At 42.9% G+C, this 16920-nt stretch overlaps 1 protein-coding gene across 2 annotated transcripts in view; it reads left to right on the top strand.

Moving 5' to 3' along the window:
* Positions 1-16920, top strand: part of LOC109891658 (collagen alpha-1(II) chain) — a 79062-nt gene that overhangs the window by 39955 nt on the left and 22187 nt on the right. For both annotated transcript variants that reach the window (XM_031825711.1, XM_031825712.1), the window contains 14 exons: positions 1127-1225; positions 1712-1756; positions 3234-3332; positions 3568-3621; positions 4816-4923; positions 5990-6043; positions 8176-8274; positions 8552-8605; positions 10728-10826; positions 11059-11112; positions 11558-11611; positions 15563-15616; positions 16547-16645; positions 16761-16859. In XM_031825711.1, coding sequence (XP_031681571.1) covers positions 1127-1225; positions 1712-1756; positions 3234-3332; positions 3568-3621; positions 4816-4923; positions 5990-6043; positions 8176-8274; positions 8552-8605; positions 10728-10826; positions 11059-11112; positions 11558-11611; positions 15563-15616; positions 16547-16645; positions 16761-16859 — 1071 coding nt within the window. The remainder of the gene's footprint in view (positions 1-1126; positions 1226-1711; positions 1757-3233; positions 3333-3567; positions 3622-4815; positions 4924-5989; positions 6044-8175; positions 8275-8551; positions 8606-10727; positions 10827-11058; positions 11113-11557; positions 11612-15562; positions 15617-16546; positions 16646-16760; positions 16860-16920) is intronic.

Genomic DNA, 16920 nt, shown 5'->3' with positions numbered 1-16920 from the left:
ACTAGAGTTGCTTACCAATATGACATTGAATGTTCCTGAGTGGCCTACTTACAGTTTTGACTCAAATCTGCTTGACAATCTATGGCAAGACTTGAAAATGGTTGTCTAGCAATGATCAATAACCAACTTGACAGAGCTTGAAGAATACAAAAATGATGGGAAAATATTGTACAATGCAGGTGTGCAAAGCTCTTAGAGACTTACCCAGAAAGACTCACAGCTGTAGTTGTTGCCAAAGATGTTTCTAACATGTATTGACGCAGGGGGTTAAATACTTATTTAATCAATATATATTATTGTTTTACCAATTCTTATATTTTGGGGGGAAAAAATAGCATTTTTTTCCCCCCTCTGACAGAGTACTTTGTGTAGATTGTTGACAAAAAAATGTAAATTTAATCAATTTAATCCCATTTTGTAATAAAACAAAATGTGTGAAATGTAAAGGGGGTTGAATACTTTCTGAAGGCCCTGTAGATGCCAAATGATCTGGGGGCGTTTGTGCAACTGTGTGTGTGTGTGTGTGTGTGTGTGAGAGAGAGAACATGCTTGCCAGCATGTGTGTGCGCGCGGGCAACCGTGTCTGCATGCATGTGTGACTGTGTGTGTGGGTGGCTAATGTTCCCAAAAACCACCTAGTGTGTAAACGACAGTGTTTCCTCTAGAAACTTCTAGAAACGTAGAAACAGTTCAAGTGTTCAATCATAAGTAGGGTTTCAATTATATTTATTTTTTATATTCTGACAATATTTGATTCTTAATTTAATTTTTCTTCCAATAAACTTTATACATTCTTAATATTAATATTTACCTACTTGGGCTTTTACTAAATTCAATTAAGAATAAACACTTGTAACTTTATTTTACAAGATTTCAACACTTTAAATCTTATGGAGGTGTTTATTTGACAATAAATGCTTAACCATCTAAACCAAATCTGCACCTAGTTTATTTTGCACATAGTTTCTGTGTTTTTAGGCTCTTTACGATCATTTTAAAACAGTACACTTCAATAGATTATTGATCGATTGCTTGATTGATCGATTGAATTTATTGTTTGATTTATTGATGTTTTATAGACCATTTTATTGATTGATTGATTGATTTTTTGATTGTCTCTCTCCAGGGAGAAGCTGGCCCCACCGGTGCTCGTGGACCTGAGGGCGCCCAGGGACCACGTGGAGAGTCAGGAACCCCCGGATCTCCCGGACCCGCCGGCGCTTCTGTGAGTGTCCCCAGAAAACAGTGTCCCCAGAAAACAGTGTCCCCTGAAAACAGTGTCCCCAGAAAACAGTGTCCCCTGAAAACAGTGTCCCCACAAAACAGTGTCCCAGTATGACAGTGTCCCCACAAAACAGTGTCCCCACAAAACAGTGTCCCAGTATGACAGTGTCCCCACAAAACAGTGTCCCCACAAAACAGTGTCCCAGTATGACAGTTTCCCCACAAAACAGTGTCCCCACAAAACAGTGTCCCCACAAAACAGTGTCCCAGTATGACAGTCTCCCAGTATGACAGTGTCCAGAAAAACAGTGTCCCCTCTGTGTCAGTGGTCCAAGTCATATGACTAGGGACCTGAATTTTTCCCTGACAATGTCACTTGAACAGGAAACACTCTGTGTCCTTGTCATAGGCTTATGATGTAAGATGAAAACAATGGCTATATACAAGGATGTAATGATCATTCTAACTAGTCTGTTCTTCCCTACAGGGTAACCCTGGTACTGATGGTATTGGTGGGGCTAAAGGATCAGCTGTGAGTCTCCTGGACAACCTCTCCTCTTCTCCTGTCTCCCTCCCTTCCTCTGTCCTCTGTCTCTGTATCTTATAGTCCTACACTCTGTTCTCACACTATGCCTACAGACATCTATCAGTGTAACTTAAGATAGTCCATGTCCACAGTATGGGCAGGGTTTGAGGATCATCTCCAATTAAGTCTAATAAAATGTTATGCCTGAAGTACGTTTTTATTAGAGTTGAATAGAGTTGTGTGGCATCTGTCAGTGCTTCTAGCTGGAATACGGAAGGTGAATGGAGGTCATATCTAAACCACTGGGATATCTACAGAGATAACCAGAGATGGCCCTGAGTTTTCATACACTATATGAAATCTACAAAATGTAAGACATTATAAAGTCTCATATATTACTATGACAAGTTATAAAGCATTATAATGCACCTGCAGACTAAAAGTAAAGAGTTACAGACATGATTTCCAAACTAAATGTAAACGCTTGTGACCAGCCTAGTCCACTAGTTCAGTCTGAGATCTAAAGAGAAATAGTGGCGCAGTGGTCTAAGGCACTGCATCCCAGTGTGTCACTACAGTCCCTGGTTCGAAATCCAAGCTGTATCCAAGCTGTATCACATCCAGCCGTGATTGGGCGGCCCAGCGTCGTCCGATTTAGGGTTTGGCCGGGGTAGGCGGTCAGTGTAAATTAACTGACTTGCCTAGTTAAATAAATACAAATATTTAGTCACTCCCACATTATGAAACCCACCTTTGACCCTGAAAAAAAAAAGATTGTGGATCTCATCTCCATTACAGTGAGTCAGTAGTTTTTGCATTTCTTTTTTCGTGTGCCCTAACCACGAGTTGTTCTATTTATCTGGTCAGGTGACGTGGTTAGGAAAAGGAAAAATGTATCTTGGTCTTAATTTTCCCTCTAACAAAATCAAGAACCCATTAAAATAATTTAGATGAGAATCAGTCATGAGTGATATATGTCGCTTTGAGTTAATTATGGCTGAGTAGACCAGATCTGGGGCCAGACATGCATGCACACACACACACACACACACGCACGCACGCATGCACGCACGCACGCAAACACACACACACACACACACACATACACACACACACACACACACACACGCCTATCCCTTACATAATAGTCAAGCAGACTGCAGTTGGTACTTGGTGCTGGATGTCCAGGCCGTGTCTCTAGCTTCAGGACCTCTCCCACCTGCTCCACCCTCTAACTCATGTAAAATTGAAGACATTGATCTGAGTCCAGAAACCTCCTTAAATAAAGTTATAGATTTTTTTCCCTCATTGATCTACAAGCAACAGTAAACATATCACTACTTCTTCTTTTTAGATCTTAATGTCACGGTGTTGATTGAATGTTTAGTGTTCCCTTCCACTATCACACATGATGATTTCAGCGTGATGATTGATTGGTACGTGATTGATATTGACCTGTGTCCTATCTGTCACTCTACCATAGGGTGCTCCTGGTATCGCTGGTGCGCCTGGCTTCCCGGGACCCCGTGGCCCTCCAGGACCCCAGGGAGCCACTGGGCCTCTCGGACCAAAGGGAACATCTGTACGTCTAAACTGTTGTAATGTATAATGAATGTCAGGGACGATACGAGGTATCTGTAATATAATATTATATTGTAATGTAGCGTGATTCCGTTTGCATTACAAAGGCTCCTAATATAGAACTCCAATGGAGGAAATGGTTGTAATCTGACTTCATTGTCAAAAGACAATTGAATATTGAAGAATATTGAAGGTCTGTAATAATGACCCATGCATTTTTTTGTCTTTCTCTCTAGGGTGACCCTGGTATCCCAGGTTTCAAGGGTGAGGCTGGACCCAAAGGAGAGATTGTGAGTATTATTAAATAAACAATGAAAAGTGAACAGTAAATATTACGCTCACACAAGTTCCAAAAGAATGAAGACATTTCAAATGTCATATTATGTGTTGTAATGATGTGCAAATAGTTTAAAGTACACAAGGGAAAATAAATCAGCATAAATATGGGTTGTATTTACAATGGTGTTTGTTCTTCACTGGTTGCCTTTTTCTTGTGGCAACAGATCACACATCTTGCTGCTGTTATTGCCCACTGTGGTATTTCACCCAATAGATATGGATTTGTTGTGTAATCTGAGGGAAATATGTGTCTCAAATATGGTAATACATTTGGCAGGAGGTTAGGAAGTGCAGCTCAGTTTCTCATTTTGTGGGCAGTGAGCACATAGCCTGTCTTCTCTTGAGAGCCATGTCTGCCTACGGCTGCCTTTCTCAATAGTAAGGCTATGCTCACTGAGTCTGTACATACTCAAGGCTCTCTCTCTCTCTCTCTCTCTCTCTCTCTCTCTCTTCCTCCTCTCTCTCTTTCAGTCTCTCATAGCTAAGTAATCCCTCAAAATACTGGATAATGTCCAAGAGTTTATAATGCCCCATGAAACTCATAGACAGAATGGAGAGCATCCCAGATTACTTCCAGATTGTAACAGAGTTTGTAACTAAACCCTGTTGGTTTGTTATCTGTCAATAATCTGACATTAGACCTACGAATGACCAGGCAAGCAACATAATTTTAAACATTTTATGGTAGTTTTGAAAATAAAGTAAAGAATGCATGTTGATCCTCAGCATTCATTATAAAAAATGAGATTGAGAGACAACTTTGCTTCGTTAGGTGAAGTTCTGTTGTGTTATCATTAGTTAAATAAGATGTCTGCTGATGTTAGGAGAGGTTCTGTTGTGTTATCATTAGTTAAATAAGATGTCTGCTGATGTTAGGTGAGGTTCTGTTGTGTTATCATTAGTTAAATAAGATGTCTGCTGATGTTAGGAGAGGTTCTGTTGTGTTATCATTAGTTAAGTAAGATGTCTGCGGCTTGGTAAATGCTTTCTGGAAGCAAATGATAACACAACAGATCTTCACCTAACATCAGCATATACTTGAACAGTTTTTCTCCCTTCTTAGTGAAATCTATTTCTAAATCTAAATCTATTTTTGGATGATGGATATTACATGTGATTACTAACATCCTGTTGTGTTTGTGTAGGGACCCGCGGGTCCCCAAGGAGCCCTTGGCCCTGCAGGAGAGGAGGGGAAGAGGGGACCTAGAGGAGAGCCCGGCGCTGCTGGACCTCTCGGACCTCCCGGAGAGAGAGTGAGTACCACCCATGACACCCATCTTGTCACCCCGTCGGCAATCAAGGCTACCCATCATTCCAACCACTTGTAGAGGCACAATGTGTTTCCTGGACATAAAAAGGAGGAAATGAAATGGACGGGTACACTCCCAGTGGGCTGTCCCAGAGAGGGCTGTCCCAGAGAGGGCTGTCCCAGAGAGGGCTGTCCCAGAGTCCCAGAGAGGGCTGTCACAGAGAGGGCTGTCACATAGTCCCAGAGAGGGCTGTCACAGAGAGGGCTGTCCCAGAGAGGGCTGTCCCAGAGAGGGCTGTCACAGAGAGGGCTGTCACAGAGAGGGCTGTTACAGAGTCCCAGAGAGGGCTGTCACAGAGAGGGATGTCCCAGAGAGGGCTGCCCCAGAGAGGGCTGTCACAGAGAGGGCTGTCCCAGAGAGGGCTGTCCCAGAGAGGGCTGTCACAGAGAGGGCTGTCACAGGGAGGGCTGTCCCAGAGAGGGCTGTCCCAGAGAGGGCTGTCACAGGGAGGGCTCTCCCAGAGAGGGCTGTCCCAGAGAGGGCTGTCACAGAGTCCCAGAGAGGGCTGTCACAGAGAGGGCTGTCACAGAGAGAGCTGTTACAGAGTCCCAGAGAGGGCTGTCCCAGAGAGGGCTGTCCCAGAGAGGGCTGTCACAGAGAGGGCTGTCCCAGAGAGGGCTGTTACAGAGAGGGCTGTCACAGAGAGGGCTGTTACAGAGAGGGCTGTCACAGAGAGAGCTGTTACAGAGTCCCAGAGAGGGCTGTCACAGAGAGGGCTGTCCCAGAGAGGGCTGTCTCAGAGAGGGCTGTCACAGAGAGGGCTGTCCCAGAGAGGGCTGTCACAGAGTCCCAGAGAGGGCTGTCCCAGAGAGGGCTGTCCCAGAGAGGGCTGTCCCAGAGAGGGCTGTCTCAGAGAGGGCTGTCACAGGGAGGGCTGTCACAGGGAGGGCTGTCTCTTTCCATGTCACTTTACATTTATCACACACTGTAGTCTGGCTCCCAGCATTAAATGTTGATTTTTCTTCTTCTTCTAACCCTGAACCCTTTTGTTGTTGTTGTCTTTGTTTAGGGCGCCCCCGGTAACCGTGGTTTCCCAGGTCAGGATGGTCTGGCTGGTCCCAAGGTGAGTGTCAACATGACAATATGGTCTCGGGGGAGGGGCTTATCATTAAAGGAGGGGAAACTAAGTGCTATGGCACAGGAAATTAACAGGAATTATACATTCAGATCAACTGAATAGGTTACACTAATACTTGCAGGACTGTGTCAGTAATAGTCTCTTGAGTGACGGATTGTTAACATAAACGTTAACCACGCAGGATTGGTTCTGGGTTATTATGACATAAGGTCAGCAATGACATATCTGTACATTTCAACACCACAGGATCATGGGTAATATACTATATGTATCTATATATCTACAGCCAAGCGTTGGTGTGAAAATGTCCTTCTGTACTAGAGTAGTAGTGAAGACATTCCATTATCGTTTTCTGAACACAATAATTTATTGGAGTCCTTCAGGCAATTACTATCCAACCTGACTGAATATTCTGTTAGGAGCGCATCGATAGTGGAACAGCCAGGCATCACAGAGAAAATGATATGTGAGAAAGAAAGACAGAGCCCCTATTAGGCCATGTCCACACTTGACACGTACACGTAACTTCTGCTATCAGAATACGAAGATCACATTGAAAAGACGTGTAGACGCACAAAAATCACTTAGTTGTTCTGATTGTGTTCAGATTTTGAGTCAGGCTACCGAAAGCCCATAAAGTGGTCGACTTCATCAGCACTCCTCCCACAAGTCTCCAGAAAACTTGTGTTTTGGGACCGAAAGGCACCTTTTAATTATAACGTTGGAGAAAATACATTCCTAGCGTGTGAGGAACTTGTTTGGTGGCCTCATAAAAGCTAGCCAGCTAGCTAATATTTTTAATTTTTTGAATTTATGCTAAACTATATGCATTCTCTTTAGCGTTGCTTGCTAACTTGCTTGCTAGCTACAGAGGTTTGCTTGCTGGCTAGCTACAGAGGTTAGCTTCCTGGCTAGCTACAGGGGTTAGGTGGCTAGTTAGCTACGGTAGTTAGCTACTGCCATCAGCCTATTCCACCTTTTGTAGAATGCATACTGGCATTTGAATATACCGCGAGAAAAGGGAATCAGGACACACTGTGGACAAGGTAGACACATTTACATGTAGGTGTACAAATGCTGCATGAACAGTCAAGTCTAGACACAAGCCTTAGTGTCAGTGTTGTCTATTGGCGTCATCTATAATTTGACTGTTTCACCACCAGAGGTCACCTCAACCTCATCCTCACCACCAACTCTAGTCTAGCTGACACCAGTGTCTCAGACTGCAAATGGAAGTGTTTCATTACATTCCAAATTCAATAATATTCACCCGTGTTCGTTACGTAAATGTGTCAGAAGGAATCTTTTCTAATTTCAAGACAATTGACCCTTGTCTTTTCCCCCCTCCTCAGAAAGGGGGTTTCCGTTGTCCAAACGGAATTTATTCAACCAATATCTGTCTTCCACATTCATGTCATCAGCACCCAGGGAACAACTGCCTTGCTCAAGGGCAGAATGACAGATTTTGACCTCTGCTCAAACTTCCAGTTACTGGCCCAATCCTCCTGCCCTCCAGGCTACCTGCCGCCTGAGGGTGTTTGCGTAGGGTAACCTCATGTGAAGTGACTGTGGAGACAGATGGAGCATATGTTTCCCACGATAGGGGTGAATCCTCACTTCCACTCAAGTCAAATGTTCACTTAGTCAAGCATTGATGTCAATAGGATGTGAATTATCTTACCCCCTGACTCAAAAAGATAGAGGAACACATCTGTTGAGGTTTGTTTAGGGACAAACAGACAGGCTTTTCATTTCAGTGCTTCACACTGTCAGACACTTCCCTCAGAGCGTTGTCAGTTCATTTAGCCTCCTAATACATTACAAGTACTACTGTAGCCTCATATGAAGTGGCTGTGGAGATAGATCTGTCTGATCGATTGATTGATTTGTTGATTGGCTGATTGATTGATGGTTGATTGATTGTTGGGTTGATTGATTTCGACACATGCATTGCTTGCTGTTTGGGGTTTTAGGCTGGGTTTCTGTACAGCACTTTGAGATATCAGCTGATGTAAGAAGGTCTATATAAATACATTTGATTTGATTTATTGGATTGATTACTTGATTGATTGATCGTCTCCATTGAGTAACACACATTTTTTCCCCTCCTAATCCAGGGAGCCCCTGGCGAGCGTGGAGTCGGCGGCGTGTCTGGTCCTAAGGGAGCCGGCGGTGACCCTGGTCGCCCTGGCGAGCCCGGTCTTCCTGGTGCAAGAGTAAGTTCAACTACATCTCTCTACCATCTGTAACAGTAGTATGTATAAATGCTCTGGTAAGATGGAATAGTTCTCCAAACTATGGCTGAGTAATGGAGCCAATACATTATCTTTGTCATTTTGACTCGCATAATAATATTGTATGTAGGCTACTAAGGGTAATGGCTCTGGTAAGGGTAATGGCTATACCACGAAGCAAGGACAATAATCACTGTAGATTTAACTTCACATACTGTACAGTATACAGTGATGTGTGTGTGTCTCTGTGCTCTTGCAGGGTCTTACTGGTCGTCCCGGTGATGCAGGTCCTCAAGGAAAAGTTGGACCTGGTGTAAGTACGCTTGTTGTCTGTTTTGTTCAACAACTGTGAAAATAAAAAAAAATGTATAAAAAAAAGAATAAACATTAATTTGCTCACTAGATGAATCAGCATGTTCACAGGACTCTGACCAATGATTTATATAGACACTAGATGAATCAGTATGTTCACAGGACTCTGACCAATGATTTATATAGACACTAGATGAATCAGCATGTTCACAGGACTCTGACCAATGATTTATATAGACACTAGATGAATCAGCATGTTCACAGGACTCTGACCACTGATTTATATAGACACTAGATGAATCAGCATGTTCACAGGACTCTGACCAATGATTTATATAGACACTAGATGAATCAGCATGTTCACAGGACTCTGACCAATGATTTATATAGACACTAGATGAATCAGCATGTTCACAGGACTCTGACCAATGATTTATATAGACACTAGATGAATCAACATGTTCACAGGACTCTGACCACTGATTTATATAGACACTAGATGAATCAGCATGTTGACAGGTGTCTGACCACTAATTTATATAAACACTAGACGAATCAGCATGTTCACAGGACTCTGACCACTGATTTATATAGACACTAGATGAATCAGGATGTTCACAGGACTCTGACCAATGATTTATATAGACACTAGATGAATCAGGATGTTCACAGGACTCTGACCAATGATTTATATAGACACTAGATGAATCAGGATGTTCACAGGACTCTGACCACTGATTTATATAGACACTAGATGAATCAGCATGTTCACAGGACTCTGACCAATGATTTATATAGACACTAGATGAATCAGCATGTTCACAGGACTCTGACCACTGATTTATATAGGCACTAGATGAATCAGCATGTTCACAGGACTCTGACCACTGATTTATATAGACACTAGATGAATCAGCATGTTCACAGGACTCTGACCACTGATTTATATAGACACTAGATGAATCAGCATGTTCACAGGACTCTGACCACTGATTTATATAGACACTAGATGAATCAGCATGTTCACGACCTGATAACTCCACTGACCACTGATTTATATAGACACTAGATGAATCAGCATGTTCACAGGACTCTGACCAATGATTTATATAGACACTAGATGAATCAGCATGTTCACAGGACTCTGACCAATGATTTATATAGACACTAGATGAATCAGCATGTTCACAGGACTCTGACCACTGATTTATATAGACACTAGATGAATCAGCATGTTCACAGGACTCTGACCAATGATTTATATAGACACTAGATGAATCAGCATGTTCACAGGACTCTGACCAATGATTTATATAGACACTAGATGAATCAGCATGTTCACAGGACTCTGACCAATGATTTATATAGACACTAGATGAATCAACATGTTCACAGGACTCTGACCACTGATTTATATAGACACTAGATGAATCAGCATGTTGACAGGTGTCTGACCACTAATTTATATAAACACTAGACGAATCAGCATGTTCACAGGACTCTGACCACTGATTTATATAGACACTAGATGAATCAGGATGTTCACAGGACTCTGACCAATGATTTATATAGACACTAGATGAATCAGGATGTTCACAGGACTCTGACCAATGATTTATATAGACACTAGATGAATCAGGATGTTCACAGGACTCTGACCACTGATTTATATAGACACTAGATGAATCAGCATGTTCACAGGACTCTGACCAATGATTTATATAGACACTAGATGAATCAGCATGTTCACAGGACTCTGACCACTGATTTATATAGGCACTAGATGAATCAGCATGTTCACAGGACTCTGACCACTGATTTATATAGACACTAGATGAATCAGCATGTTCACAGGACTCTGACCACTGATTTATATAGACACTAGATGAATCAGCATGTTCACGACCTGATAACTCCACTGACCACTGATTTATATAGACACTAGATGAATCAGCATGTTCACAGGACTCTGACCAATGATTTATATAGACACTAGATAACTGATAGGGTACATCATTGACTCTGACAGTGTAGAAACCCCCTCAGGTGGATAACTTCTAGTTTTTATTTTGCATAATTGATTGATTGATTGATTGACTTACCCTCCTGTTTCCCCTCTGTAGGGTGCTGCTGGTGAGGATGGTCGCCCTGGTCCCCCTGGCCCTATGGGAGCCCGCGGTCAGCCTGGCGTGATGGGATTCCCCGGACCCAAGGGAGCCAACGTGAGTGTGACTGTTTGATTGATTGTAGATTGTTTGATTTGGTTGGTTGGGTGTTTTGGATGATTGATGATCGGTTGATTGGGTGTTTTTGATGATTTGATGATTGGTTGATTGGGTGTGTTGGATGATTGACATATACATAGGGAGATTACATATCTACATGGACAGAGTGTATGTCTGTTCTACATACAACTGGACGTGGCTGACTGCTTTGTGTGTGTTTTCTGACTAGGGCGAACCTGGCAAGGGCGGAGAGAAAGGATTGCTCGGTGCGCCAGGTCTGAGAGTAAGTCATTTATCTCACCCAGACAGACAGACACAGACAGCCTTTTCAGTTGAGCCATGTGAAATATGCCGCGGTAAACACACCTTATGCCCGACTAGAAAGGAATCCATTAAGATTCAACCAAACAGAGTTACAAATCATAAATAGCCTTCTATCTTCTTTTTGATGATAATATATGCCATTTCAAATGTGCAGAAAACACTTTAAAGAAGTTGTTAGGCAACCATTCCACATACTCAGTTTATCCCTACTCAGTTGCCATAGTAGTAATTACATCTATCAGTCTTCATCTGGCTCCCATGGCCTCTAACTCTCTACCCCCCCCTCCCTCTCTCTCTCTCCCTCTCTCTTCTCTCTCTCTCTCTTTCTCTTTCTCTACCCTCTCTCTCTCTTCTCTCTCTCTCTGTCTCTACCCTCTCTCTTTTTTCTCTCTCTCTCCCTATAGGGTCTTCCTGGTAAGGATGGTGAGACCGGAGCTGCTGGACCCCCTGGCCCTGCTGTGAGTATCTCTATCTCTCCAATCACACTCTGTCTGTCTCACTGCTCTTATCCACCCTTCTCAATTTACTCCCCAAAAAACGACCTGATAACTCCACCACACCCAGGCTGGATATACTCCAATGTGATCAACGCGTATCGTTGTCAATTCGCTGCTAGCTAACCTTTCTGATTCAAGTTTCATTGTGGTTGTAAAATGGTAAGATTATTACACTGTATCGTCAAGATGAGACCAATTTCTTCACAATGACTTGGCTTGATGTTAGATGCGCCGATTGAGTTTAAAGTCACAATGTTTTCGTTTTTTTAACGGCAGCCCAATGCCTTGTTTTCCTGTAATTCTATTTAACCTTTATTTGATCAGGGAGTCATACTGAGAACAAGGTCTATTCTACAAATGAGCCTTGAATGACAGAAATTACAGAAAATGTACACATCAATATCGATACAAAATGCAAACAGGAAGAACAACACGATCATAAAAAAACAAACACATTAATCAGTAATAAGGTCCTCAATCAGCTGTCTGAATTACCCCAGAGGCACCAGAACATCACATTCATCAGTAATAAGGTCCTCAATCAGCTGTCTGAATTACCCCAGAGGCACCAGAACATCACATTCATCAGTAATAAGGTCCTCAATCAGCTGTCTGATTGACCCAATAGGCACCAGAACATCACATTCATCAGTAATAAGGTCCTCAATCAGCTGTCTGAATTACCCTAGAGGCACCAGAACATCACATTCATCAGTAATAAGGTCCTCAATCAGCTGTCTGAATGACCCTAGAGGCACCAGAACATCACATTCATCAGTAATAAGGTCCTCAATCAGCTGTCTGAATGACCCTAGAGGCACCAGAACATCACATCCATCAGTAATAAGGTACTCAATCAGCTGTCTGAATTACCCTAGAGGCACCAGAACATCACATTCATCAGTAATAAGGTCCTCAATCAGCTGTCTGAATGACCCTAGAGGCACCAGAACATCACATTCATCAGTAATAAGGTCCTCAATCAGCTGTCTGAATGACCCTAGAGGCACCAGAACATCACATTCATCAGTAATAAGGTCCTCAATCAGCTGTCTGAATTACCCAAGAGGCACCAGAACATCACATTCATCAGTAATAAGGTCCTCAATCAGCTGTCTGAATTACCCAAGAGGCACCAGAACATCACATTCATCAGTAATAAGGTCCTCAATCAGCTGTCTGAATTACCCAAGAGGCACCAGAACATCACATTCATCAGTAATAAGGTCCTCAATCAGCTGTCTGAATTACCCAAGAGGCACCAGAACATCACATTCATTAGTAATAAGGTCCTCAATCAGCTGTCTGAATGACCCTAGAGGCACCAGAACATCACATTCATCAGTAATAAGGTCCTCAATCAGCTGTCTGAATGACCCTAGAGGCACCAGAACATCACATTCATCAGTAATAAGGTCCTCAATCAGCTGTCTGAATGACCCTAGAGGCACCAGAACATCACATTCATCAGTAATAAGGTCCTCAATCAGCTGTCTGAATGACCCTAGAGGCACCAGAACATCACATTCATCAGTAATAAGGTCCTCAATCAGCTGTCTGAATGACCCTAGAGGCACCAGAACATCACATTCATCAGTAATAAGGTCCTCAATCAGCTGTCTGAATGACCCTAGAGGCACCAGAACATCACATTCATCAGTAATAAGGTCCTCAATCAGCTGTCTGAATGACCCTAGAGGCACCAGAACATCACATTCATCAGTAATAAGGTCCTCAATCAGCTGTCTGAATTACCCAAGAGGCACCAGAACATCACATTCATCAGTAATAAGGTCCTCAAACAGCTGTCTGAATGACCCTAGAGGCACCAGAACATCACATTCATCAGTAATAAGGTCCTCAATCAGCTGTCTGAATTACCCAAGAGGCACCAGAACATCACATTCATCAGTAATAAGGTCCTCAATCAGCTGTCTGAATTACCCAAGAGGCACCAGAACATCACATTCATCAGTAATAAGGTCCTCAATCAGCTGTCTGAATTACCCCAGAGGCACCAGAACATCACATTCACCAGTAATACGGTCCTCAATCAGCTGTCTGAATGACCCTAGAGGCACCAGAACATCACATTCATCAGTAATAAGGTCCTCAACCAGCTGTCTGAATTACCCAAGAGGCACCAGAACGTCACATTCATCAGTAATAAGGTCCTCAACAAGCTGTCTGAATTACCCAAGAGGCACCAGAACATCACATTCATCAGTAATAAGGTCCTCAATCAGCTGTCTGAATTACCCAAGAGGCACCAGAACATCACATTCATCAGTAATAAGGTCCTCAATCAGCTGTCTGAATTACCCAAGAGGCACCAGAACATCACATTCATCAGTAATAAGGTCCTCAATCAGCTGTCTGAATTACCCAAGAGGCACCAGAACATCACATTCATCAGTAATAAGGTCCTCAATCAGCTGTCTGAATTACCCAAGAGGCACCAGAACATCACATTCATCAGTAATAAGGTCCTCAATCAGCTGTCTGAATTACCCAAGAGGCACCAGAACATCACATTCAAGAACATTTTGAAGATTGTTCCACAAAGAAGCTGCAAGAAAAGTAAAAGCTGATTTAACTCAGTGGAGACCAGAGGAATTTCCAGAGTTATCCATCCCTGAGACCTGGAGTGGTAACTCCTATGTCTAAAGTTTAGTAAAGATGTTAGGTACAGTGTGGCTTTTTTTTTAAAAGGCTTTTCAAATGAAAATATAGTAATGTATCAACATAGGTGACATCAAAGAGGGCCAACCAACTTCCTGGTAGAGAATGCAGTGATGAGGACAAAAATTGTTGCCTGTAATAAAACGCAGTCCACTATGATAAACTGCATCTAACGTTTTTTTTAATTTTTTTTATTTCACCTTTATTTAACCAGGTAGGCTAGTTGAGAACACCTTTATTTAACCAGGTAGGCTAGTTGAGAACACCTTTATTTAACCAGGTAGGCCAGTTGAGAACACCTTTATTTAACCAGGTAGGCTAGTTGAGAACACCTTTATTTAACCAGGTAGGCTAGTTGAGAACACCTTTATTTAACCAGGTAGGCTAGTTGAGAACACCTTTATTTAACCAGGTAGGCTAGTTGAGAACAAGTTCTCATTTGCAACTGCGACCTGGCCAAGATAAAGCATAGCAGTGTGAGCATACAACAAAGAGTTACACATGGAGTAAACAATTAACAAGTCAATAACACAGTAGAAAACGAAGGGGGGGTCTATATACAATGTGTGCAAAAGGCATGAGGAGGTAGGCAAATAATTACAATGTTGCAGAACTGGAGTTCATAGAATTGATGTCGCCATAGTCTAGAACCGATAGAAACGTTGACTGAATAATAACATATACTTAGTTTGACCTTTTTGGGGCTGCAGGGTAGCCTAGTGGCCTAGTGGTTAGAGCGTTGGACTAGTAACCGTGAAGGTTGCAAGTTCAAACCCCTGAGCTTACAAGGTACAAAACTGTTCCTAGGCTGTCATTGAAAATAAGAATTTGTTCTTAACTGACTTGCCTAGTCAAATAAAGTAAAATGACCTACATTCAATACTAATTTCAGGTCAAAGTTTTCCTGTAATACAATGAAGGCACACTGTAGTTCATATAGAGCCCGGTCAACCGTGGGCACAATAGCATACACAACAGTATCATCGGCATACAAGTGCAGGTACAAATATTTTACAGACAAGTCCATATTCACAATGTAAACAGTAAACAGTACAGGACCCAGAATCGACCTCTGCGGGACACCTTTCGTAATATCCAGGAAACCTGATTTCACAGTAGACACACATTGAGTTCTATCTGTCAAGTCATTTTTAAACCAGTTACATGAATTAGCAGTGGCTTTGACAGGTCAATGAATAATGCTCACTGTTAAGCCTTCCTTTACCACAGGGCCCTGCTGGAGAGAGAGGAGAGCAAGGACAACCTGGACCTTCTGGCTTCCAGGTCAGTAGATGTACACCTCTCTCTCTCACTCTGCATTCACTGTGTACCTGTCTGTCTGTCTCTCTGCATTCACTGTGCACCTGTCTGTCTGTCTGTCTGTGACTGCATGCACTGTGTACCTGTCTGTCTGTCACTCTCCATTCACTGTGTACCTGTCTGTCTGTCACTCTGCATTCACTGTGTACCTGTCTGTCTGTCACTCTGCATTCACTGTGTACCTGTCTGTCTGTCACTCTGCATTCACTGTGTACCTGTCTGTCTGTCACCCTACATTCACTCTGCATCTGTCTGTCTGTCTGCCTGTCTGTCTGTCTGTCTGTCTGTCTGTCTGTCTGTCTGTCTGTCTGTCTGTCTGTCTGTCTGTCTGTCTGTCTGTCTGTCTGTCTGTCTGTCTGTCTGTCTGTCTGTCTGCCACTCTGCATTCACTGTGTACCTGTCTGTCTGTCTGTCTGTCTGTCTATCTGTCTGTCTGTCTGTCTGTCTGCATTCACTGTGTACCTGTCTGTCTGTCTGTCACTCTGATTCACTGTGTACCTGTCTGTCTGTCTGTCACTGCATTCACGGTGTACCTGTCTGTCTGTCTGTCTGTCTGTCACTCTGCATTCACTGTGTACCTGTCTGTCTGTCTGTCTGTATGCATTCATTGAATACCTGTCTTTTTGGTACTCTACATGCTCCTAAAAAATATTAGTAAGCGTTTACACAGGCAGCGCAATCCTGATCTTTTGCCCAATTATTGGCAAATGAGCTAATCTGATTGGTCAAAAAAGACATTCCTGGAAAATATAAAAATTAGGCTGCCTGTGTAAATGCAGCCATTATACACTACATTTGTCCAATCACTTTGATAATTCAGTCAACTATACACTTCACAAGTAGTAACAACAGCCACGTGATTGATTGATTGGTTGTTTTGCTTCCTTTGAACAGGGTCTTCCCGGACCTCCCGGCCCCCCTGGTGAGGGTGGCAAGCCCGGTGACATGGGAGTTCCAGGAGAGGGTGGAGCTGCTGGTGCCACTGGACCAAGAGTGAGTTTAGTTTCCTCCTCCATCATCTCCATACCTACGATGTTCATATAGCTAACTCCACTTATGGAGTTATGGAGGATAATAATGCTAACCATCCGTCCATGTCTCCTTGTAGGGTGAGCGTGGTTTCCCAGGAGAGAGAGGAGGTGCTGGGCCTCAGGGGCTGCAGGGACCCCGTGGTCTTCCTGGAACTCCTGGAACTGACGGACCTAAGGTGAGACAAACACACTACTGTAGAGAACTTAGTCTTCTGATATACCTAAATGAAGCTAGTA

The sequence above is a fragment of the Oncorhynchus kisutch genome, linkage group LG5 (genome assembly GCF_002021735.2).
Source record: "Oncorhynchus kisutch isolate 150728-3 linkage group LG5, Okis_V2, whole genome shotgun sequence".
In the NCBI taxonomy this organism is placed as follows: domain Eukaryota; kingdom Metazoa; phylum Chordata; class Actinopteri; order Salmoniformes; family Salmonidae; genus Oncorhynchus; species Oncorhynchus kisutch.
This window is presented reverse-complemented; position numbering and strand designations above follow the sequence as displayed.